Source organism: Brienomyrus brachyistius, chromosome 13, assembly GCF_023856365.1.
Source record: "Brienomyrus brachyistius isolate T26 chromosome 13, BBRACH_0.4, whole genome shotgun sequence".
Taxonomy (NCBI): domain Eukaryota; kingdom Metazoa; phylum Chordata; class Actinopteri; order Osteoglossiformes; family Mormyridae; genus Brienomyrus; species Brienomyrus brachyistius.
In genome coordinates this window covers 14,132,451-14,158,414 of record NC_064545.1, presented here as the reverse complement: position 1 = coordinate 14,158,414, position 25,964 = coordinate 14,132,451, and the positions used below count along the sequence as shown (strand labels likewise).

At 46.8% G+C, this 25,964-nt stretch overlaps 1 protein-coding gene across 2 annotated transcripts in view; it reads left to right on the top strand.

Moving 5' to 3' along the window:
- Positions 1-25,102, top strand: part of LOC125706063 (septin-7-like) — a 33,947-nt gene extending 8,845 nt beyond the window's left edge. For both annotated transcript variants that reach the window (XM_048972542.1, XM_048972543.1), the window contains exons 3-13: positions 1,811-1,917; positions 4,238-4,338; positions 11,581-11,715; positions 12,738-12,855; positions 13,203-13,295; positions 15,704-15,800; positions 20,518-20,569; positions 20,735-20,860; positions 22,646-22,781; positions 22,985-23,130; positions 23,236-25,102. In XM_048972542.1, coding sequence (XP_048828499.1) covers positions 1,811-1,917; positions 4,238-4,338; positions 11,581-11,715; positions 12,738-12,855; positions 13,203-13,295; positions 15,704-15,800; positions 20,518-20,569; positions 20,735-20,860; positions 22,646-22,781; positions 22,985-23,130; positions 23,236-23,275 — 1,151 coding nt within the window. In that variant the 3' untranslated portion in view covers positions 23,276-25,102. The remainder of the gene's footprint in view (positions 1-1,810; positions 1,918-4,237; positions 4,339-11,580; positions 11,716-12,737; positions 12,856-13,202; positions 13,296-15,703; positions 15,801-20,517; positions 20,570-20,734; positions 20,861-22,645; positions 22,782-22,984; positions 23,131-23,235) is intronic.
- The last annotated feature ends 862 nt before the right edge of the window (positions 25,103-25,964 follow it).

Below are 25,964 nucleotides of genomic sequence, written 5' to 3'. Positions count from 1 at the left end.
GACGGATTATGGGTTGTGTGGGCCCCTGGGCAAAACGTTCGCGAGGGCCCCCCCCCACCACCACCACCACAACCACCACAATTCAAGGGCCCTTGGCAGCCAAACGCCCTCCCTATAGGGTCAGGGGCCCTTGTAGGCAGAGGATCAAAGAATGTAGGCCCTCTAAAATTGACAAACGAAAATACATTGTTGATAAGCGTTGCAAATTGTTTTGGGCTAGGGGCCCCATGGGCGCCCTGCACCCCAAGGGCCCCTGGGCAGCGGCCCCGCTGTCCCGGTCCGTAATCCGTCCCTGCACTGCACTAATAGGGAGACTATACTATATTCTACATGCTGTGTAAAGAAGTGCTTTCTCAAATCCATTTTAAAATGTTCTCCCGCTAATTTCCACCTATGGCCACGAGTCCTAGTATTTAAACTAATATTGAAGTAGCCCAGGGGCGTCAGAAGCATTTCCAATGTGGGGGAGCACACTGGCATAAAACTATTTTATGTTAATTGTGGGGGGGTCCAAAGAAATAATTATGTGAGGGGGACACATATGTAATTTTTTACTGATGACCGATATATTTTTATCCAATATTTCCAGTGCAAATAACTGCCTAAGCTCTGAGCTGTGTATCTCCAGCCAGTTTCAGTGATGAATTACAAACATGATGTTGGCTGGTGCTTTTCTAGGTGGAGAATGAGCTGATGAATTCCCTTCCCCTCCACTATGGAAAATGGCTGATACCAGTATGGTAACATTTAGGATAAATGTGTGTTTGTATGTATGTGAATATGTGTGTATAGTTTTTTTTTTTTTTTTTTTTTTTTTTACGAGCACACACTCACTCACTTGGGTTATTCTGCAGAAAGCTGGAGAACTTGGATCAGAGAGCTGCCATAGCAGATGGCCTTATTTTTGTCTTCCTTCAGCTGCTTTATACCGGGTCCAGCTGTCAGTCGCACAGAGGTCATTCCGTACAGTACAAGTCCCATGGATTCTGTTGTCCAAAAAGGAGGCCACACTAACTGTACCAGTGTAGTCGTCACTATCCATTTTGGGAAGGCAGGGTGCCATTTTAATTAAGCCAGTACAGGGGCTACATGGGTCAGGTTGTTTCAGAAATGGAGGGGGGGGGGGCGACATGTTCCCTGCATCGTAATTGACTGCAGATTCATTGAACCCCATTTGACTGGTCTGCTCTGGCAGGGGGTCACTGTGTGTTCGGCTTGTTGTGGGAACACAGCTTTCATTGTGCCTTTTATGCTGATTTATCATCCTCACGTTGCCAGATGGTATCCTGCAGCTTCAGTGAGGGGAGGAGTTTGTCATCACATAGGGGGAGAGGGGGCGTGGCCGCCACTGTCCAGAGTGGCACTCAGGGTTTGACTGTCGCTCCTGAGGATTGTGACTAAGTGTGGGGCTGCCATGACTGTGACATGGGGTGGAGTGTGTGGGGGGTGTGGTTATCATCATTGGGGTGTGTCTCTGGGTAGGTGGAGTTGCCGTTGGTGGTCAGGGCCATCATTGCTGTGGGACAAGTTAGCGAGTGACAAGTGTGTCATCACCGCATGTGCATTCCTGTATATGCATTTTCTTTTGCAAGTCGCTGCTGTGTTTATATTGTGCCTGTGCACTGATATACACATGGCTTTCCTCACAGTACTTAATGTTTCTGTGGTTAATTTTCAACTTCCAGTGCATCACTGGCCCTCTGGATACTCATTACTGCGTGGAGTGCAGTGGCTGTTCTCCATTTGGTGCTGCAGTTTTGAGTGCTCACTGCACATCACTAAACACGTGTGTTTCTTCCTCTGCCCCCAGGTGAATCTGGACTGGGAAAATCCACCCTCATCAACTCACTCTTTCTCACCGACCTGTACTCCAAGGACTACCCTGGACCCTCGCATCGCATCAAGAAAACTGTGCAGGTGAGAAACCCCTCTGCTCTCTGCCATCCGCTGGTTTAATTGTTCTGCCCCTCTCTACCACAAGTTCATCATTAGGTTGTCTAACTGTGCCTATTTTTGCCGATTTCTTCTTTTATCCTGTAGCTGCAACAGCACCGCCTATGGTGGGCTAAACAATTCATAAGCCTGGCCAAGACAGACACCACCTATCCAGACACCATTGCCCATCGCTATACATTGCCCATCGCTATACATTGCCCATCTGTGCTATCGAATCAGGTTGCATGCACTGTCCAGTTGTACAGCTATGTGATCGACTCGGGTCACCTGAGCTGTCCTGTTGCACACCTGCGCGATGGAGTTAGGTCGTGTACGCTGTCCTGTTGTACAGCTGTGGTATTGAGTGGAGTCGCATGCGCACCGCAGTTGAGAAAGTGTTAATCATTTTGGATCACTCAAAACGCTGATGGGTCAAACAATTCATTAGCCTGGGTTCTACATTCAACTGCCCAGCGGGTCACATGCAATGTCCACCAGTGGTTAGCGCTGTGTCCAGCTGGGTAGGTGGTGTCTTGTTTGGTTAAGCTTATGAATTGCTTGTCCTCCCATATGTGTCTCTTTCTCTTGTATCATGTGGGTGGGGGAGCCCTAGTCCTTATTACTCCCCCCCCCCCCCAGACATCGGCCTTGTTGAACGGGGGGGGCTATATTCCTTGCCAAGCTGTGGGGTGAGGGGGGGTTGCAGTAAGGTCAGGAATGTTCCCATGGAACTGAGAGCTCTTGCCAATTTTGCTCCAGACCCACAGTCCTGACCTGATGACGCAGCCCGTTGTCATGTTCCATTCTCAGGCCCCCAGGACACCCCTGCTGGACCCTCCCATCCTCCAGCATGAAGCTCATTTCAGTGCTGACAAAGAACAGCAAACTTATTTTTGTATAACGCACTATCACAACATTACATTGTCTCAAAGCGGTTTCCAGCATCCTCACCCAAAGCCCCCAGTGAGTAAGCCATAGGCGACAGTTGCAAGGAAAAGCTCCCAAGAAGTAAGAAACCTTGGGAGGGACCAGACTCAAAGGGGGAGCCCATCCTCCAGGGGCCGGCAGAAAGAGTCAAATTGGAGAGATGGCTAAGTGCCAAGTCATACTGTCCAAATCATAAAATCTGAGACACAACTGGGGAGCAGGGGGGAGATGACAAGCCGGTGCCGACACTCCCTCCAATCGCCAGGCCACCAGAAGTAAGGCAGCGGGTCATACATGGAAGATGACACGGGCAGAATAGCAAGCTGGATGCAGGGACGTCACATGTAGCAGGGTGTGCTGGACATCTTGATAGATTGAGGTCTCTAGGCAGCACCCCCCAGGAGGAGTAGGGGGTCAATTAGTCAAAGTCGGGGAGACTATAGGCAGTGCTAACAGTTCAATATGAAGTGCAAAGTGCAAGCTCCGGCAGATATGGCTATGGCAGCATCAGTAGGAGGGAGAGGCAAGTGGGAATGCAGGCATGGGGAGTCCCTGAAATGTCAGCACTCCACTTCCACAAGGGATTGTGAAGCCAGAGTGACAGCACTGACAGTCCAGTTTATCCAAAGTCAATGGCACCGATCCCCACCCAGCTCTACACCTCACACTGTAGGTCTGACTGGGAGTGAGGAGTTAGCTAGAGCTAGAACTAGTGTCCCTATACGCTAAACTAAACAGGTGTGTTTTTAGTCTGGACTTGAATATTGAGACTGAGCCTGAAACCCGGACATCCAGTGGAAGACCATTCCACAGCTGAGGAGCTCTATAGGAGAAAGCTCTGCAGCCTGCCGTAGCTCTTTCTACCCTAGGTACTAACAGATATCCCATGGCTTGAGAGCGAAGCAGGCGTGGAGGGTTGTATGTGGTCAGCAGATCACTAAGGTATTCTGGTGCAAAGCCATTCAGTGTTTTATAGGTTAACATCAGTACTTTATAGTCAATCCAAGACTTAACTGATAGCCAATGAAGGGAGGATAAGACCGGTGTAATGCGATCAAATTTTTAGTGTTTGTTACAACTCTGGCTGCTGCATTTTGTACCAGCTGAAGTTTATGTAAGGGGAACCAGAATGGAGGGCATTACAGTAGTACAGTCTGGAAGTTATAAAGGCATGTGTTAATTTTTTTGCATCATGAAGTGAGAGCATCTTACGAAGCTTGGCTATGTTCCGTAGATGTCTTCATCACCATGAATCCATATTCTTCTCACTTCTCAACGTTCCTTCCTTTTTCAGCTCTTCTGCTAATGATTCTGCGAGGGACTAGGTGCATTCTTCTATCCTGCTCTAACAGCCCCCTATACTTTTACATTTCAGGTGGAACAGTCCAAAGTACTGATCAAGGAAGGTGGGGTTCAGCTGACACTCACCATAGTGGACACTCCAGGCTTTGGGGATGCCGTGGACAACAGCAATTGGTGAGATAAAACAAAGGATTGTGTCTCTCTTCTTGTTTTTATGCAGTCCTTTGCTTGCATTTGTATTTGCATGCATGTTTCTGTGCTTATGTGCCTGCATGTTTGTTTCTGTTCGTTTGGTTCTGTGCCTGCACGTTAGTTTGCGTTTGAGTCGGCATGTTTGTTTCTGTTCGTTTGGTTCTGTGCCTGCACGTTAGTTTGCGTTTCAGTCTGCATGTTTGTTTGTGATGGTTCGCTTATGTGTTTGTTTGCTTGCTGTGTTTGTTTGTATGCATGTTTGTTTATATACTTGCGTGTTTGTGTGTGTTAGGTTGAAGAAACAGTTGTTAATCATCTTATCATTTCTGTATGATCAGCAATGAATGTAAATACATATATACGTTATTTCTTATCTTCTAGCCACATACTCTTAGCTATTGTACCCTAAGTATGTGGTTAACAGCTCCCTACTTAGATAAGAATCTCACTTCCCTCTCTTGCGCCCCCCACTGATTATAAATAAAGAAGCCAAGGGGAACCCCCCTTTGTAACACATTCTGCTGTAGTTTGCATTGCAGAGAGTGTGGGTACCCTTGCAAGTAAAACTGTAAAATGTCTCGTAAATGTGGAGTTGGGGTGGAAACGCTGGGCGCTTTCCCCAACAGTGTGCATTTGCTAATGTGCTTTTTTATTTGTTTGCTAATGTTTATTTGCTTATTTTTCTGAATGTGTATTATATTGGTGAAAGAATTGGGACCCTTGCGTTTACATACACTTGACCCTTAATGACATCCCATTTTTAATACATTGGCTTTAATATGGAATTGGCCCATCCTTTGCAGCTATAACAGATTCAACTCTTTTGGGAAGGCTGTCCACAAGGTTTAGTAATGTGTTTATGGGAATTTTTCAGTCAAGTTCCTCCCCACCAGACTCGGTCATCCGTATCCTTATGGACCTTGCTTTGTGCACTGGTGTGCAGTCATGTTGGAAAAGGAAGAGGGCATCCTGAAACCTACAAAGTTGAGAGCATGAAATTGTCAAAAATGGTTTAGAATGGCGGCATGGTGGTGCAGTGGTTAGCACTGTTGCCTCACACCTCTGGGACCCGGGTTCGAGTCTCCGCCTGGGTCATGTGTGTGGAGTTTGCATGTTCTCCCCATGTCGTCGTGGGGTTTCCTCCGGGTACTCTGGTTTCCCCCCACAGTCCAAAAACATGCTGAGGCTAATTGGAGTTGCTAAATTCCCCATAGGTGTGTGAGTGAATGGTGTGTGAGTGTGCCCTGCGATGGGCTGGCCCCCCATCCTGGGTTGTTCCCTGCCTCGTGCCCATTACTTCCGGGATAGGCTCCGGACCCCCTGTGACCCAGTAGGATAAGCGGTTTGTAAAATGGATGGAAGGGATGGTTTAGAATGCTCAAACATTTAAGGTTTACTTTCACTGGAAATAAGGGGCCAAGCCCAACCCCTGAAAAACAACTCCACACCATAATCTCCCCTCCACCATACTTTACATTTGGCAAAACGAAGCCAGACAAGTACCGTTCTCCTGGCAACCGCCAAACCCAGACTCTTCCATCATATTGCCAGACAGAGAAGTGTAATTTGTCACTCCAGAGAATGCGTCTCCACTGCCCGAGAGTCCAGTGGCAGTGTGCCACACCACTGCATCCGACGCTTTGCATTGCACTTGGTGATGTAAGGCTTGGATGCAGCTGCTCCGCCATGGAAACCCATTCCATGAAGTTCTCTACTCTCTGTTCTTCAGCTAATCTGAAGGCTACATGAAGTTTGCAAGTTTGTAGCTATTGACTCTGCAAACAGTTGCTTACTTTTGCACACTCTGCGCCTCAGCATGCATGTTATTTCTTGCCACTTTACACTTCTTTTTCCTAAGGTACACCATGGAATAATGCAGCCTGCAGCGAGCTTTGTGTCGATGGCAGAGAGGACTTTGAGTCAGGTGCTGGCTGCATAGGTTTTGTGGCTGTGACAGTGGCAGACCGAAGTTTAATACACTTTTCGTACTGGAGTTTGTGGCACTGTTCTAAATGGTGATAGAGATTTGACGTGCCCCCGCTTTGAGATTAGAGCCTCATGCACAGTGGGGGCGGGATGTAGGTGTGTGTGTGTGTGAGTGAAAGAGACAGAGAGACCCTGACGATAGAAATCTAAATGTGATGACGTTATGAACGGTATTATAAAATCTTATACCATCCATAAAAATATATCGGTATAAATTAACACCGATATACCTCCCAGCCCTACCTGTGGCTATGGAAATGAATGGAACACCTGAAGTCAATGGTTTGGAGTGGTGTCCCAATACTTTTGGCAATATAGTGTATTTTAGTATGCTCACATGTTCAAGCATTTGTTTTTTCATGTTAGTATGTCTGTTTGCTTGCGCACCTGTGTTCCTCTGCACTACTTTAAGGCTGGTTCATACTTCTCTGCACAAGCACAATGCTATTATGATGATATTCCCTGTACATGTATCACAGCAGTGAGGTATGTATCCGTTTCTCTGTTTTACACATTGAGAGCCAGCTCACAGGGTTGCCAACTTTGGTCAGCTGGCTGGCGATTTTCAATTCAAGACAAGTCTACATAGGCCTGTCGCGATAAACGATAAGTCAGTTAATTGCACGATAATTAAAATGAGGTTGATAATTTTTCCGGACGCGATAATTTTCATTTGCATGCTTGTTTGTTTTCCTCGTGTCTCTGTCTACCAAATGGGAATATCGGCTCTTTTAAGCAAACCGGCTCATTTGGCTCGGCTCACTAAGAAAGCTGGCTCTTTTGGCTCCTAAGCGGCTCTTTTTAAAAAAATAAAACCTGCCCCTCTCTTCGTTTAACCTGATGCTGATTAGCGTGACCTGATTTGAGCTTGTTAAAAATAAGACGCCATCTCGTGGGAGGGCTTTTTCGTAAGACAACGTGTTCCGGCCAATGTTGTCCTTAATGTTTAGGTAGCTCAAAAACCCGGACAATTCTACAAACCTTAATAAAACGGCTCTTGAACAGGAGCCGGTTCCCATCGTTCACTACAAAGCGTCTGCTCAAAGAGACGTCTTGTTCGCGAACGACACATCACTAGTAATGAGGCGTGAACTCTCGTGTCAGTGGGCTCTTTGCATGTCAGCTTCCGCGTTCATGGAAATGCGGCTCGCTCATTTCCGGTCTGTGAAAAATAACATGGCACTTACAGGACTTTCCTAAACTTATGATCAACGACGTACATCGCTTTTGTAAATCCTTCTCCAGAGTACTAACGAGTAAATTAGAGAAGAGCTTTAAGATGTTTGCCTCATCTTACGTCCACGGATACGAAGGGGAGTCTTATTCATTCAACTTTGTGGCTGGCATTAGACTGAGACTTGAAGAAGAAAAAATCGGTTATAATGATCATCCGATTATAATGATCAATTTTGCCCAGGCAAACATATTTACTATAAGCGGTAAAGTATTATGTGGCAATAAATTATATGAATATGATTATATGCAATAAATTATATTTCTTGCTTGGAATTTGCCAGACTAAAGTAGCTACAGATTTGCATACGGCCTGTTGAGGCTCCTGCTTTTATTCATATGGAGTGTTTTATTTGTCTGTGTCACGGGGCGGTTCGGGTGGACAGGCGATCGTGCGGGCGGTGGTTCAGAAAACCAGGCTGACGAGCAGGATCGGGGTAATCGGGGTTTATTCGGGAGAAGGAGACACGGGAGGCGAGGGACAACCAACACCATGTGCACAGATCACGTAATGACGGACAACGATCACAGGCAAGACTCAGACTTAAATACACAGGACTGATCACAGTAATCGGACATAGGTGGAAACAATCAGGGAAACACACGTTGGCAAGCAGGGGGGCGTGGCACACATGAGGAGCCGACGAGCAGGGCATGACAGAACCCCCCCCCAAAGGCGCGCTTCACCGGGCGCGCCAGGGAGGAGGCGACAGACGGAACACGGGAACCCGGACCTGGAACCAAACGGAACAATCACCGAAGCACAGGAAACAAAACTGAGACGCAGAACACGGCAAGGGACAAGACGTAAGACAGGACTTGACAAAGGGCAGGGAACGCAGAGAGACAGACTAGAAAGGGCGGAACAGAGGGAACAGGCGGAACAAAAGGAGCGGGAGTGACGTGAGGGAACGACTGGAAACCAGGAACCGAGCGGGGCAGAACAAAGGGACCAGGAACAGAGGACGGCGGGACAAAGGCGGGAGGCGGAACAAAGACAGGCGGGATAGGGGCAGGAAAGGGAGAGAAGGAGGGGGAACCAAGGGGAGCCCGTGGGAGCCCCAGCGGGCGACGGGAGGCAGCCGGAGGGGCCGCAGGCGGCCGGGAGGCCGGAGCCGGAGGGGACCTCGGAGGGGCCGAGGAGACAGGGCGAGGGACCCGCGGAGGGGCCAGGGAGGGAGCAGGAGGGAGCACCAGGGAAGGGGACGAGGGAGCTGGAAGGGGCCAGGGCGAAGGCCCGGAGGAGGGGGGAGCCGCAGCAGGCGGCGACGTCCGGTGGAGGGCCGGAGGTAGGGGCCCCGCAGGCGACCGAGGAGCCGCCGTCGGGGAACCCCCAGGCGACCGACCAGGCACCGGAGGGGGGAGCGAGGCAGGGCGACGAGGCATCGGAGGGGGACCCGCAGGCGACAGCCGACCCGGAGGGCCAGGACCCGCAGGCGCCAACCGAGCCCCAGCGCAGGCGAGGCAGGGCGAGCCAGGGGGCAGGGCGGGCGGGACCCCAGCCCTGCGTCTGTGTCCCCTTCCCCTGCGGGACACAGACAGGCCGACCCTAGGTCGGGGTCGACGCTGCCGGGGCGAGGGATCAGGGCCTGGGACAGGAGCGGGGCCAGGGACAGGAGCGGGGCCAGGGACAGGAGCGGGGCCAGGGACAGGAGCGGGGCCCGGGACTGGAGCTGCTGCAGGCGGAGGGGGCGCCTCTGGAGCTGCTGCAGGGCGGTCAGGGACAGGAACACGGTCAGGGACAGGAGTGGAAGTCTGGGGGGGCGCCTGCCCGGGAGCTGCAGCAGGCGGCTGCAGAGGGGGCGCCTGGACAGGAACAGGAGCACGGTCAGGAACAGGAGCTGGCTGCAGTGGGGGCGCCGGCCCGGGAGCTGCAGCAGGCGGCTGCAGAGGGGGCGCCGGCCCGGGAGCTGCAGCAGGCGGAGGGAGCGCCGGGACAGGAACAGGAGCGCGGTCAGGAACAGGAGCGCGGTCAGGAACAGGAGCTGGCTGCAGTGGGGGCGCCTGCCCGGGAGCTGCAGCAGGTGGCTGCAGTGGGGGCGCCTGCCCGGGAGCTGCAGTAGGCGGCTGCAGAGGGGGCGCCTCTGCAGGAACTGGAGCGCGGTCAGGAACAGGAGCTGGCTGCAGTGGGGGCACCTGCCCGGGAGCTGCAGCTGGTGGCTGCAGTGGGGGCGCCTGCCCGGGAGCTGCAGCAGGCGGCTGCAGAGGGGGCGCCTCTGCAGGAACTGGAGCGCGGTCAGGAACAGGAGCGCGGTCAGGAACAGGAGCTGGCTGCAGTGGGGGCGCCTGCCCGGGAGCTGCAGCAGGTGGCTGCAGTGGGAGCGCCTGCCCGGGAGCTGCAGCAGGCGGCTGCAGAGGGGGCACCTCTGCAGGAACTGGAGCGCGGTCAGGAACTGGAGCTGGCTGCAGTGGGGGCACCTGCCCGAGAGCTGCAGCTGGTGGCTGCAGTGGGGGCGCCTGCTCGGGAGCTGCAGCAGGCGGCTGCAGAGGGGGCGCCTGCCCGGGAGCTGCAGCAGGCGGCTGCAGAGGGGGCGCCTGCCCGGGAGCTGCAGCAGGCGGCTGCAGAGGGGGCGCCTGCCCGGGAGCTGCAGCAGGCGGCTGCAGTGGGGGCGCCTGCCCGGGAGCTGCAGCGGGAAGAGGGAGCTGCGCAGGCATGGGAACCGCAGGCAGTGGCGGCTGCACCTGCGCTGAGTCCGCGGGCAGTAACGGAGGGAGCACCTCCGTACCGGCGATCTCCGGTCTCTTCCTCCTCCTCCGGCGCCTGGCGGTGGCGGGAGGCTGCGTGACGTCCGTAAAAACGGACGGCGAGAAAACGAACTCCGGCTCCGGGTAAGGATAGAAAGACTCTTCTTCCTCGTCCGTACTCGAGGGCCAGTACCTCCACACGGAGTACGGGTCCCGTGGGGTCGGTCCTCGGGCTGGAGTCCGGATGGGCTTCTCCGCGTCCGGAGACGGCCACATCCGGGAGAGCGAGCAGGCTCCGAGTCGGATAGTCTCCTGCGGGACTCTCCTCTGCCTCCGCTTCGTCTTTTGTAGGTCCGTCATTCTGTCACGGGGCGGTTCGGGTGGACAGGCGATCGTGCGGGCGGTGGTTCAGAAAACCAGGCTGACGAGCAGGATCGGGGTAATCGGGGTTTATTCGGGAGAAGGAGACACGGGAGGCGAGGGACAACCAACACCATGTGCACAGATCACGTAATGACGGACAACGATCACAGGCAAGACTCAGACTTAAATACACAGGACTGATCACAGTAATCGGACATAGGTGGAAACAATCAGGGAAACACACGTTGGCAAGCAGGGGGGCGTGGCACACATGAGGAGCCGACGAGCAGGGCATGACAGTCTGAGCCTAATGTTTAATATTTTAAGGGTGATTTTGTTTACAGAGACTTCATAATCCATTCTATTTATTGTTGTTGGTTGTTTTGTTTATTTATTTATTTTGGATATTAAAAATGTCTTCCAGTCCCAGTGTTAAATGTTCTTTTGAAATTAAAGTTTATTGATCGTTGAAAGGGTGTACTTGCTTTATTATGCCATTATTATTACATCAGTTGAAAATGGTCTCACAACAGCAATATTATTGTTTATCGCAATAATTCCTAGGACAATTAATCATCCAGCAAAATTTGTTATCGTGACAGGCCTAAGTCTGCATGCACATACACATGCATTTACCTGTATGTAACAGTTTTATTACATTGTAAATAGTCTGTAGGGTTTTCAAACTACCCCAAACCTTATCAGAAGCATCCTTGTGGGGGTTCGAAGTGGATACTAGCAAATGGATCATGCACATTGCGTCCTGAGTTGCCGTGCACCTCTGCGTGGACACAGATTTGCAGTGAAGCACACATTCATCCAAGGAGACACACGATGACACCAAATGCGTCATGAAAGTTTGGTCAGACTTGTCTGCTAGTAAGCGTATGGAGAAGTATGAACCAGCTTTTACAATCCAGCCCTCCTTCTCCTGTGACTCTCTCGTGTTTTCTTTAGCTGGCAGCCTGTCATTAACTACATCGACAGTAAATGCGAGGACTTCCTGAACGCTGAGTCCCGGGTCAACCGAAGACTCATGCCAGATAACAGGGTCCACTGCTGCCTGTACTTCATCGCCCCCTCTGGCCACGGGTGAGTACTGCACCCGATAAACAGTGCTGGGTGAGGGAGGCCAGTTGGCATAACTACATATGTGAATGGCTCCCTTTCCCAAATCCCGCACCACGCTGTTTGCTCTCATTCACAAATGCGCACACACACATTAAAATGTTGTTGGTCACACATTCGCCCACACAAACATTGAATTCAAATGCCCAGTCCAGTGGCTTGTGTGTTTGGGCTTTGTTTGTGGTGGTTATGTAAGCTTTGAGTTGGCTGCAGGCAGGCGATTTAGTTCCCACAAAATGAGTCTTGGGCCAGGGTGCTGAGTGCTCATCATCATTTGATACCGTCATCACACAGTCAGTCCTTCCACAGCTGAAGGTGTTCCTTATGAGAATTGACACAGTTGACAGAGTGTTTCTGTCATCCTTTGGTTTTCTCTGGGTGACATATTGGCCAGTTTGTCAGAGATATGGCTCTGAATGGTTCTGTGTTGTGATCTGGGACGAGCTGCATTCTCAGGCATGCATATTATTTCACCCTGCGCTGTACCAGAGCTAAACAGCCGTGACATACCAGGGTCCCAGCACTGTCCTGGTCCCTGCCCATGGACCAATGGCACCTCAGCTCTTAGCCAATCAGCTTCCAAGTCCATTGCCTTGCACAGCCGAAACGCCCTGTGTCTGCGTTCTCTGAATTCCTGCCTCTTGTTCATCTGCCAATGCAAGGAGTGAGAAAACAACCTCCTCCTGCAATACACACAAGCTCCCCAGTGACATAATGGTTCAGGGCCACTGGAAAACAAACCCTTCTCTGTTTGCTGGGATTCCAATGAGTCATATTTCTAGACACTTGTGTCTGTTCTGTACTTATTTCTTCCTGTAATTGTGTGTATATCCCCACCCCTCAGATCCCTGTGCACCTGAGCCTGTGCTGTGCTCGTTCCTGCCTTTTAACATGTGTATTTCACCCCCCCCCCCCACCCACCCAGATATCTGTGTCTGTGCTGTGCTCATTTCTGCTTTTTACTGTATGCATATCCCGCCCCTCAGCCTGAAGCCCCTGGACATCGAGTTTATGAAGCGGCTCCATGACAAAGTCAATGTGATCCCCCTGATTGCCAAGGCAGATACCTTAACACCAGAGGAGTGTCAACTCTTCAAGAAACAGGTGTGATTTTGTCTGTCTGTGTATGTAGTCACATTATCCTGTTATTTTGACATTATGAGCCCATTTTTTCAGTCCCCACAAGGGGAAACTCAATTTTTTAAAAAGAAAAAATTAAAATAGGCTAAAGGTTACGTTGTTGGGATTAGGGTTTTGCTCATACAAATGAATGGTTGGTCCCCACAAAGATATAAATGTAAACGTGTCTGCGTTTGTCTGTGTTTGTGTCTGTGTGTGAGTGTGAAAACAAAGTGTCTGCACCCTGCTGTGCTCTTTCACATGCATCTCTGTGTAATTGAAATGTCTGTCTATTTCCTGCTGTGTGACATAATTGTCCTCTCTTCTGTCAGATTATGAAAGAAATCCAGGAGCACAAGATCAAAATCTACGAATTCCCGGACACTGAGGATGACGAGGACAACAAGCTTATCCGCAAGATCAAGGTACCTCCAGGAGGCTCCAGCCTTCAGACCACAGAGTCAGAGTGAAATGTTCTGCTGTTTGTTCCAAAAGCCCAAGGAACAGGACTTAGACCAACCTTCAGACTAGCTGTGACAAACAGGGTTCATGGCTGAATTCCACAAGGCACCCAATCCTCTACATGCCTAAAAGGAACCAGCCAGGAGAGCCTTATTGCTAACATGCTTTAGCATCTGACAGTAGAGAGGAGTATCGACTGCCGCCTGAGGATTCCACGGGTCCGTGTACCTCCTGTGTGGCTCACTATGTCCATGGGCCCCGTGGTCATACACATTCACTCCCTTCTTTTCTATGACTGTCTGGCTAGACTCCTTTGCTGGATAAGAGGGGAAGTATGACACACATTTTGACAGAGCAAAACTTGGCAATCTGTGCCTATATCTGTCCGCTTGTAGGATCGAGTCCCGTGTCTAGCAGAGGAATAATCACACTGTGCTTTGACCCCCACCGGGGAGAGCAAGATGGGAATGTGAAAATCAGAGAATTAAATTGACCTAAAGGAAATGGCAAATAAGTATATATTGCCTTCATTTATTCATCATGTATGGACAGGAAGGGAAACGGCAGAGACTGAGGGCACCTTTCCACTGCACCAGGTACCGTACTTTTGGTACAGTATTTTCGGTATCTTCTCTTTTCCATTTACTTCTGGTCGAGTACCAGTACTAAAAGTTCCAGAATCTAAAGTACCAAACCAGCTGGGGTATTTTTTTTATACTTCAATATTTTTGGGTGGAACTTGCAAATTTGTTCATTGGTTATGCAAATAGCCTTCCTGTGAAAAACTATACAACCACTGTCTTGAAGAAAGTTAAAAACTCAGAAAACAATGATAAATTAAATAAAAGTAAAAGTAAGAATATTGTATGTGTGGACAAATGGAGATCCAAGATTTAATTGCGATTTGGTTGGAAGAACCAGGAAAAGATTTAGATGGCATGAAAAGAAATTATTTTATTTGCTAGTATTGGAAAAAAAAATCTGATATTGTGTTGTGATTTTGATGTAATAAATATTGGGTTTTTTATAAAGCAAAAATGGTACAAAATAAATTTTTCCCAAACCCGTCTAGGAGTGATTTAAATAGCAAGGAAAAAAATTACAGTAAAACCTTGGATTGCAAGCATAATTGGTTCCGAAAAACGTGCTCGTAATCCAAAGTCCTCATATATCAAAGAGAATTTTCCCATTAGAAATAATACAAACTCAGATGATTCGTTCCACAACCCAAAAATTTTCATATAAAAATGATTAATACAAAATATAAAGTAAAAATACATAAAATAAATCAACCTGCACTTTACCTTTGACAAGAATCGTGGATGGTGTGAGGGAGACGAATGAGAGAGTTATTTTGTAGGATGACTTTCACTTTAACGGAGTCACTGCTATCACTGGAATCTTTTTCTTTTTGTATGACTTTAACAAGGAACCTATCCAATGACAGCCGCTTTTGCCTCCTTTTCGATTTCGCGGAAATGTGGACATTGCATTGTTGTTAAACAGATTCATTGCTCGCACTGCTACGCCCTTATCTGGGTGGTGCTTTTCTACTAAATTTTGACTATACCAGTGAGGCACGCTGACTGAGACTGAGCATGGGAAACGATTACCCACAATCCTGCCACGAGAGAGAGAAGAACCATCGGCTCAGTTATGATTACATGACGCTAGGCAGACAAAGCGTATACATAATATTCGTATTGCAAGACCTCACTCGTTTATCAACTTACTCCACGAAGAGCAAGTTGAGGGAGGCATAAAGATAATTTCCCTACAGGGGATCAATAAAGTATCAATTATTTATTAACATTTTTTGCTTGTCTAGCAAAACATTCGCAATCCAAGGTTTTACTGTATTATGATCACATGCAGCGTTCATGCAAAAGCATTGGAGGTAAAATTTAAACTGATTTTCAAACATATACTAGATAAACTTGAAAAGGAACAATCATTAAAGTTGCAAAACAGGCTGAGGAAAAAAACTGACAGTAAAAACATTTTAGCAAACCCCCTTTGTTTTAATGTCCATACAAAATTGAAAGTAAGAAAAAGCCTGATCTTAATCTAGCTTACTAGCAATATAAGAATTGCAAGTGCAAAACATGCGATATTGGTATTAATTTCATTCACCTTTAATATACTGTAGCCATTTTTCGAATTCAGTACAAAGTAACCTGTCTCGCGACATCACAGTGCCAGTGCCAGTTTTTACGCCAGTTGCAAAGCAGCACCTTGAAATACTGTACTTTTTGTTTCTTTTTGGAATGACTAAAATACGATACCTGATATGGTGAAAAAGTGCCCTGAGAGGTGAAAGGCTGTCTAGGCGGTGACCAGGTGCTGGCAATGTGTGTCACCTTCCCCCCAGGACAAAATGCCCCTGGCTGTGGTGGGCAGCAACATGGTCATCGAGGTGAACGGCCGCAAAGTGCGAGGGCGCCAGTACCCCTGGGGGGTCGCAGAAGGTATGCAGGGTGCTGCTGGGGAGGAGAAGGGGGGGAGAAGGCATTAATGGGGGGGGGGGGAGTGGTGGTGGTTTATGTGGGGAATGCAGTGGGTCGGTAAATGCTAGTGGGTGTTCGGAGGGGGGCTGCTTGTTCTGCAGCTGGCACAGCACCATGTGTCACGTCGCTTTGGATAAAAGCGTGTGTGACAAGGCTGAACACACAGTTGTGTTAATATCATGGCTGTGGGGACTATAGGAAAGTTGCGGTGCTCTGCATGAATCGGAAGGACAAATTCATAGCCGCCCCCCCCCTCCCCTCCCCCCCCCCGCCCCCCCGATCACCCTCAGGCAGTTTGCCAGTGGAGGAATTTATGGAAAAGGGGGAGTGCTGCATTGTGGGTATGGTAGTTTCCTCCTTAAGGTTCCCCCCCGCCTGAGAGAGTCAGAGTTCAGCCCTCTCTCTCTTACCCTTTGCCACAGTGGCTTCATTGTTCTTATCACTTTGCTTTTTTGTTTCTTTTTAGTCCTCTGAAAAGTTTCTTTTACTTTTTAAATTCTTGTTCTGGTGTGTAAACAGAATTACCAGGCTCTCATTTTTCATTCCCTTTTTCTCTTTTTTTTCTTTTTCCTGTCTATTCTGTTTCATGACTGACAGAGGGTGTTTTCGGTAAACAAAACCAAACCATCTCTTGCTTTATTTCTTGATCTGTTATTTTGTTTTACACCTTTCTTCAGGCTTCCCGCCCCTTGTCGCTTTTTTGTTCATCTGACCTAAGGTCAAAGGTCAACACCATGCTCTTAACAGTCATGAGAAGCAGCTGTAAGCTGTATGTTCAGTCACAGCGCTGCCCTTAGAGTAGAGCGTGTCACACACTAACTCATCTCTGCTGCTCCCTTGTCCATACCTCAAGCCATTACTTTAAGAACCATGTTCGTGGCTTAGTTACACCTAGCTACAAATTCACAGCCTTATAAACACCTTGCTACACCCCCCCCCCACTCAGACACAACCTATATGTTGTGTTTTCAAGCTTGCAAAGCTCCAGAAGAAAATTCATAAAATAACTTTAAAAGTATTGCATCAACGCTTTTTAAGAAAAAATGGGTGAATATGACCTGTTTTCTTAGAATTTCCCTCTAGAAAATTGGTTAAGCTTGTATGCAGACACACACATAGACAGACATTCTTGTTGGGTGCGCTGCAGGATTAGGGTTAGGGTTTAGGGGTCCTTCACAATGACACACAAGACAAGCTTGTACAGTTTCTCATATGAGTTGGGGCAGGCAAGAGCTGAGAACACATTATGTCACAGATTGGACCAGGTAGGGATGCACCGATACCAATACCAGCATCAGGTATCAGGCCAATACTGTGCTCAAAGACTCATACTGATAAAAATTGTCTGATACCAAGGACCGATACCATTTAAAACTCACAGCATTTTGTTAAACTGTGAGGTCTGTTCTGCTAGTGTCAAGAGGAGGAAGCGACACAAGCGATTTGATCAAAAAGCGCACCATAGTACACAGAGTTTTCTAATGCTTGCAGAAGACTGCAAGAAACTGTAGTGCAAATTATGGAGAAGCAAGAAAAAATGAAAATTAAGTGTTATATATAAAATTAAATACATTTATTTAGTTTAACTAAAGCTTCAGCTTCAATTACCAATATAGGTACACCTGTGTGCACACTTCGCTCATATAAAAAACCAAGTGGACTGTTACCGTTTTTGTGATCTGCATCGCCACAACATGTACTCAGATTTCTGGGGAGGTGCACGTCAGCTTACAGTGTAGGGTCCACGGCTGCATTGTACTTATGGTGTTGATTTGACGAAGAAGTATAAATCAGCCTATCCGGTCAAGGTTTTGTTCCTCTATAAAGACCTTTCAAGCTTCACAAGTTGAGAATTCTGTTATAAATTCTTGAGTTCAAAACTCAGGTTTCAATAAGGTAAATACATACGTATAGTGGAAACAGCTTATATGATCACAGTTATTGTGATCGACCGCTTGTATGCATCAAAAAGCATTGGACAGAATCATTCCTGTAAAAATACTGTTTAAATAATTTGCTTATAATAATCAAGTAGTTTGCATACAGTGTTCGTTTTGGGACAATGTATGAAAAAAATGTAAACTAAGTATTTTTGACTTTTTTTTTTACTTTACTTTGATAACTTTGCTTAAGATTTCAGACCAATTTCCACGCTTCCATTTCTATACAAGCTTCTTGAAAAAGAAGTTCTTTTACAATTGCTATCTTACCTGGACAGGCACAGTATTCTTGCACCTTTTAAGTCAGGCTTTTAAGCGCTTCATTACACTGAGTTAGCTCTCTTAAAGGTTTTTAATGACCTACTAGCCACTGATTCCAGTGATCATGCCTTCTTTATTCTTTTAGAACTTACAGCAGCATTTGATACGGTTGATCACAACATATTCATCTCTCGTGTGGGGCATTGTGTGGGCTTTAAAGGCATCACATTGGAGTGGTTTAAATGTTACTTGTCTGACAGAAGTTTTTCTGTCAGTATAAGTGACTGTATATCCTCAGCACCCCTCCACTGTGGAGTCCCCCAGGGATCTATTTTGGGGCCTATCCTTTTTTCTCTGTACATGCTTCTCCCTAGGATCTGTTTTAAGGCAATATTGCATTTCTTTTCATTGACACCCAAATCTACCTGCCTCTGAAACGGAAAGATAATAGTTTCTTAATACCATTGTTGGACTGCCCGGAGGACATCAAAGCCTGGATGGCCTTAATTTTTTTTTTATTTCAATGACAGTAAATCCAAGGTCCTCATCTTTCAGCCCAGTGGGACCAGTGATTCCCCCCACATTAACCTTGGTTCCCTGGAACCTTACATTAAGTCCTCCGCAAAGAATTTGGGTGTGATTATGGAAAATAGCGATTTTAAAATAGACAAACAGATCAGCTCGGTAATAAAGTCAAGCTTCTTTCAATTAACCCTCTGGGGTCTAGGGGTTGGGAACACACTTTCATTCAATATCGTAAACTTAATTCATGACAAATTCATTATATCTTATATATTGGTTTTGGCATTAAACTCATCTTAATCTTAGTGTACTTTGTGAATATCTCAGATTTATGTGAAGTTTGTAATTTGACATCAAAGTATATACATTGCAAAATGCAGTTTGGAACACTTGCAGAAACATTATGAAAGTACATAGTAAGCAATGGTGGCAGTTTGTTTTGATGCCAGATATCTGATCACAAAAGTCTGGGGTACCTGAAGATGACTAATATCGATGAGCATCAATATCGGTATCGGAACAAACAAAGTGGTTTCGGTGCATCCCTAGAACCAGCAGATTACAAAGCCAAGTCCAACTGTGAAATACGGGAAGTATCTGTGGTCATTTTTTCTTGTCGATATTATATATTATATTTTATATGTGCTGAATGAATTGCCCGTAAGTTTTAAGATTCATTTGCGTATTTTGCCCATGTGATTATTCTGCTATTTCAAATGTTGTTTTCACTCATTTCTCTGAAGCTTTTTTTTTTTCTCCAATGCTTTATTTTACATAGAACATCTGTAAGTGATGTCATCTTTGAAGCCCAGAGCCAATCTGAGGCAGGGTTGTTCTGGATGACATCATGCATATGCTCACAGGCTTCACAGCTGATTGTAAAAACAATGGTCTTAAATTCCTGCCAAAGAAATGTTTGGATACCAGTGTCTTTTTTTTCCCCAAGAAACAGTCAGCCTATATATAGATCAGTGGTTCATAGCCATTCCCCTCCCGCCAGAGTGTGGAGTGGGAGAATCGAGCCATGGTCAGGAATTTAAGCCAAACCATCCCCACCCCACAGGCCACCTGTCCCAGTAGTAGTGCAGCAGACCCCCTTGGCCCTATGACCCTGCCCTGACTACAACCCTTCCCGCTCCATCCATTGAGAGCTCTCATGCCTTCCCCTTCCCTTCCCTGTCATCAGCGTGTCATGTAACTGGCCGTTCGCAGCCACAGTTCACAGTCAGAGCTGAGTGAGGTTCAGGCTCGTCGGCCCTGACCCTTAGCTTGCTCTTGGAGGTCTCGCCCCTCCCCGCCTCCAGGGGGCGCTACATTCAGGTATGTGATGGCAGGCAGCACTTAGGGACCGTCGAATGCCCATCGTTTGGACCAATGGCGTTTTTTACTTGCACAGTGCAACTCTGACCAGTATCTGCTTTAGCCAAATAAACTTTCTGCAACTTTCTGTGTAGCATGTGGTGCAGTGGGCTAAGCCTGTGTGCCTGTAATCAGCAGGCCCTTAACCCCCAGTTCCCTGGGCGCCACTATGGGTGGCAGCCCTTCATGGACGGCTTACTCTACAAAGAACAAGTTGAGGGAGGCGTAAAGACAGTTTCCCCACAGGGATCAATAAAGTATCAATTATAATTATGAATTATTATTACATGTCCAGTGTTACTCATAAAATGATGAAAGATGGGGGTGGAGCTTCATGCAGTCAGTTCAGCAGGCTTATGTGAGAGTAACTCAGGCCCGACTGGACTGTTCTTTGCTAAGTGAGAATGTCAGCATGTTGTGTTGAGGAGCGATTTACTTTCTGTGCCGAATAGGGTTTTAGAGGCACCTCAGGGGTCCTTTCCCAGAATCCTGTGCATCTAGGATATGCCCGCCCATGTTAGCATGCAGTTGTACCCCATCTGTAGGGTAGGCCTGCTTTGGTCCAGGCTCTAATTGTTTGATCTCTCTTGTTTTAGTTGAGAATGGGGAGCACTGTGACTTCACTGTACTTCGTAACATGCTCATCAGGTGAGAAAGGTGGCCCCATCCCTTTGTCAGCTTGGCAGTTAATTGGTTTATTTTGCCGGATATGATACATACTCAGCATCTTGGGGACATTGCAAGGTGCATGTTTATTCAGACTTTTTTCTTTTCCTTCTCTCCTCATGCTCCCCTCCTTCATTCCATCTCCAGGACTCACATGCAGGACCTGAAGGATGTGACCAACAATGTGCACTATGAGAACTATCGCAGTAAGAAGCTAGCAGCCGTCACCTGCAACGGCATCGACGCCACCAAGACCAAGGGCCAGCTGACCAAGTAGGATACCAGTGTCCCTTGGCTGGTGGTGTTGGGGGGGGGGGGGGGGGGGAGGTTCCAATAATATCATATTCGTATCGACGTATGAACCAATGAAGACATTGAAAAGTCTTCTAAAGTCTTACATTTAAATAGACTAAGTCTTAATTTTTTTTAGATCATAAATATTTACAGCGGTCCCCCCTTATCCGTGGTTTCGCTTTCCATGGATTCAGTACCTGTAGTCGGAACATTACAAAAATAATTCTTGCTCAAGTTTAAAAATGCACAGCATTCTGAGTAGCATGATGAAATCTCATACTGTCCTGCCCGGGACATGAATCATCCCTTCATCTAGTGTATCTACACTGTGTAGTAGCCGAATCATTTATCAGGTTGGCTGTCACAGTATGACAATGTTTGTGCTAAAGCAATAGCTTTGTTTTTTAATAAAAAATACTTTACTTAAAAGACCAGTACTTAAGAAGGTTGAGTACAGTGTAAGCTAGTTTTGGTAGCCGACAGTTGGTCCATTGAGGAGCCTGCCTTTGACTGCCAACCAATCTACATTGCACCTGAACCCCACAGTTCCCATTGCAGGTTATGGGTCCACAGGATGACAGACCCATGTTACTCCTTCGGGCTATTCTACAAAGGGCTCGCCTTAGAGCTCCTCAGGTCTGGCTTCAAGGCAAGGCCGTGGTCTCCCTATTCCAGGCAGGGTAACATTGTCCTTTATGTCTTTCTTCATAAGGGTTTTCCGAATTGCACTGGTCACCAGAGGTGGAAATTTCGGGTCCAGAAAGTACAAAACCAGACCATGATTTAGCTTTAACCAATCAGTTGTGCATAAAGATTCACAGATACAGAGTACTCCACTGGTTAGTTGAAGCAAAATCCTGGTCTGGATTTGTACGTCCTGGACCTGAAATTTCCACCTCTGCTGGCCACTAACATAGGACCTAGGAGTTTGTTTTGCATTGCCAGCAGTCATACCCTTTTGTCACCGGTTCTGTTCATAACTGTTCAATTTCTCAGGGGGGCCTCAGGATCGCGTCTTTGCTTTTTGTCGATGACATGGTCATATTGGCGTCATTGGGCTGTTACCTGCAGCATGCACTAGGGAAGTTTGCAGCTGAGTGTGAGGCGGCCACGATAAGGTGTGCGATGGATAAAGAAATATCAAATGGGTTTTGAAGGGTGCATGTTAATCTCGCTTTGTAGTATATCCCTTACTTTTGCTAACGTGTCAAAGTTTTTTTTTCTTTTTATTTCCAGCAATTCATATTTATATTCCAGCAATTTATTATTCCAGCAAATGCTAAAAGTAGCATGGGCTGTAGCAGCTATCAGAACACAGGATAGTTAGGTATCTTGTCTAAGGCATTGTCCTTGAAACAGCACTCCATGGGTGTAAATACAGATATTCAAGAATCTGTTAAATCTGCTACTTTATTTGCCTCGTAATGTTGGAGAATGGAACATTTAAAAATCTTAATCTAAGTCCATTGTTTCTCGGTTATGAGTGAAGTTTCTTGGTAGAATTTCTCATAATTGAGGCACCCATGCCCTGATCACCACATTATAAAGTGTGATTTATTATTCACACATCAATTGTTAGTTAATTTTAAATACAAACGTGAATAAACAATGGGTGTAGTCATTGTAGTGTAAATGTAAAGTTTGGTCTTAAGTTTGACTTGAATTGGCATTAAAAAGGTCTTAAGAAATCGAATTTCCCATCAGGATTTGATTTGACTTAGTTTGACTTATCAGATGTTATTCAGAAATCTGTGTCCGTTTCAGGAGCCCCTTGGCACAGATGGAGGAGGAGAGGCGGGAGCATGTGATGAAGATGAAGAAGATGGAGAGTGAGATGGAGCAGGTCTTTGAGATGAAGGTCAAGGAGAAGAAGCAGAAGCTGAAGGATTCTGAGGCTGAGGTAGGCTCTGCATCATGGCCCCATGACAGCAAGGATTATGCCTTACAGTAGGGATTATATATTGCCAAAGGGATTATGTATTATATTAGGGATTATGTATTTATCAGAGTGAGACGCTGCATCATGCACCACGATGGCAAAACAAATGTATATACATGTTGACAGCTACAGGCATGTTACCTGTCATTTCACCTCTTCCTCAGCTGGAAAGACGCCATGAGCAGATGAAGAAGAACTTGGAGGCCCAGTATAAGGAACTGGAGGAGAAGAGGTGTCAGTTTGAGGAGGAGAAGTCCAACTGGGAGGCTCAGCAGCGCCTGCTGGAGCAACAGAAGTTGGACGCCTCAAAGTGAGTGTCAGTCTGGCATAAATGGGGGGGGGGGGGTACCCAAATACCCAGCAACTCTCATAAAGCCTCATGAGTGGCCAGAATAACAGCTCTCCTCCTTTGCAGGACCATGGAGAAGAATAAGAAGAAGGGAAAGATCTTCTGAGTCTCTTTTGGTTGTCCACAGATACTCCGTTATGCAAGCGTTCATCCCTCACTGATTACATCACCCAAGTCTCATGCACACACACACACACACACACACACACACACACACACGTGTGTGTGTGTGCACAATGTACACCTTTAATCAAGCAGGATTATTCCAAGCTACCTGCACATCAACAACACAAACACACACACACATTTTTAAATGCACATTTTCTCAGACAGACACACACACACCCACATACACACACCACTTGTTCAAGAAGGAGACACAGGGTATATCCACCCAGTACCCCAAGTAACATGTGTTTGTCTCTGTCTTTTCAAGGATGCAAATGTGTGCTAAATTCTACATTTATGATGAAGAGGAGCTGTGAGAACTCCTCTAAACCAAGAGGAAGTGACATTTTGTATTAGGCAGGACCGTAGCTATGGCTGTCACCCTGGGAATGATTACCAGAATGCCCAAACTACACACAGACGTTATGCCCCTAGGCAACCACCAGAGGGTGCTGTTGTAGGGCTGTCTTTCACAATTAGACAGACAAATCCACACCACCACTGGGCCAGGTAATATTGAGCAATTTTGACAAGAAATGCTCATTTATTCATGTCAGTCCCAGAAATGAAAGTGACTGAGAGGTTTGACGGAGGTGAAAACAAGGAGTTGACCATGTCTGCTTACTCCTCTCAGGGAGCAGGTATTATTTTCCACTATGGGTTGTGAAGAGATCGGTGGGATTGTGAGTGCATAGATGGCCCTATGAATATGCATTATACACTGAGTACTGGGCTGAACAGTATGTGATCAATATGCAGGCAAGCTGAAGTGTACAGTAGTCATCCCACTGCTGTTTCCTCTGCATGTATATGTATGTATGTATGTATGTGTGTGTGTGTCAGGTGGTGTGGATTTGTATCGGTGTGCCACACTTGTCCTCGTGCGTCTGAGCTCAGAGTCTGCCCACGTGTGTCCATTGCTTCCATTAGTCAATAACATTCTCTCCCATACAAGAAATAAGCCCAATAGAAAGCCAATTAAAATTTATCCAAAAATGACTGCGGTTATTACGTTGACCATTCAGTGGATGGTGTTGCCTGGATGTCTTTCCACACTTACAGTGATGCCTCCCTTTTCAAGCCACCTGCACCTGACCCATCCCCAAAGCCTTGTTGGTGCCAGCTCACTAGAGGGATGGTCTCTGTATGGGGCTTGTAGTTCACGGTTCTCTCTTTTTTTCAATCACTTTTTTCTGATTTTTTTTATCACAATGTGTGCTAGTTCCTAGCTTCCTCCTCAGGCTGCCAAGTGAAGCACGTTTCAGCTTGTTTTCTCTGTTCAGATCTTAACTGATAACCCAGATGGTCTAATATGTTCCTGTAACCTTTCCACCTGTGCAACTGATTTTCTGGGCATGGACAGACATCTCACCCAGCGGTCCTCAGTCAGTGCCTGAGACAGCGTGGTGCTTTGCCTTTAGATGGACCCTTTGTTAAGAACGCGTTCGCTCTGGTCATCATTTAGATCTCATTTGAGTTTCTGCAAGATTTACTTTATGAATGGAAGGTCGTTGTTGGCCAGTGATGTTTCCTCATTTCTTGTGCAGACCTTGCCATTCCCAAACATTCCCCTGCCTTTTCCATGCAAAGTGGTGCTTTTCCGTAGTACACATTGCTAAAATTTTAATAATTATTTTTTATTAATATATATATATATATACAGTTTTAAATATTTGTTCACTGTTTTTTTTTTTTCAATTATCACCCATTCTGTTTTCCCTAACTGTACATTATTAATATTAAAGATCAGAAGGTTATGCAAAGGCTACATGTCGATTGCTTAGTTCTTTGTGCTGACTGAGCATTCACTGTCCCTGCTGATGCTTTAGTAACGCTAGTCACCATTTCCAGCCATCCAGTGATGAGATTTCACATACATGGCACTCTGCCCATAAAGACACAGACTCTGTTGTGGATGGAAGGCTTTTCTTCTAGAGAACCAGACACGGGCTGAATGGTGGGAGGTGCAGATTTCATATACCATTCCAGTCCCGGGGGCTGAATTGTCTAAGAAGTGCTGCTTCTTACAGCTATGGCCTGCTGTTCAGCCTTTGTAATCACATGCGGTATGGCCAAGTGTACTTGTACTTTCTGTTAATACAGCACACACAGATACTATTTATCTGGAATGTGCTACAAAGCCTGGTTGTTGCTATCAGTGTTAAATGGTACTATGACGGTGGTTATTTCTGGGTTTGTTTGCATAAAAATGGCACTGTCATCAAACTAATAATTCAGACTAAGAGCCCTTTGATAGGCAAGAAGTGGGTAAAACCCATCTTAATATACTCAATGACAAAAAATAGTTAAGCACCCAGATGGAGCGGTGGAAATGAAATCTATCTGCATGTGGTGAAAGGTCATGTGACTGTATTGCAATGATTATAAAATCAGATCAAACGGACCACAAACTTGGTAGTATAGGCACACTGCTGGACCCATGTCAGTAGGGTGTGGTACCCCCCAGGGCCTGAATACATGCATCGATACAGTGCGGAAGGGAGTCATACATGCATTGTATCCTCTCTTACAGCAAGTCAGGCCACTGACTTGTAACTGGTGTTCGATATTCTGCAGATTGGAACTAGGTCTGAATTGACGTCCAAGCTAATGCCGCTTTGTCCAAT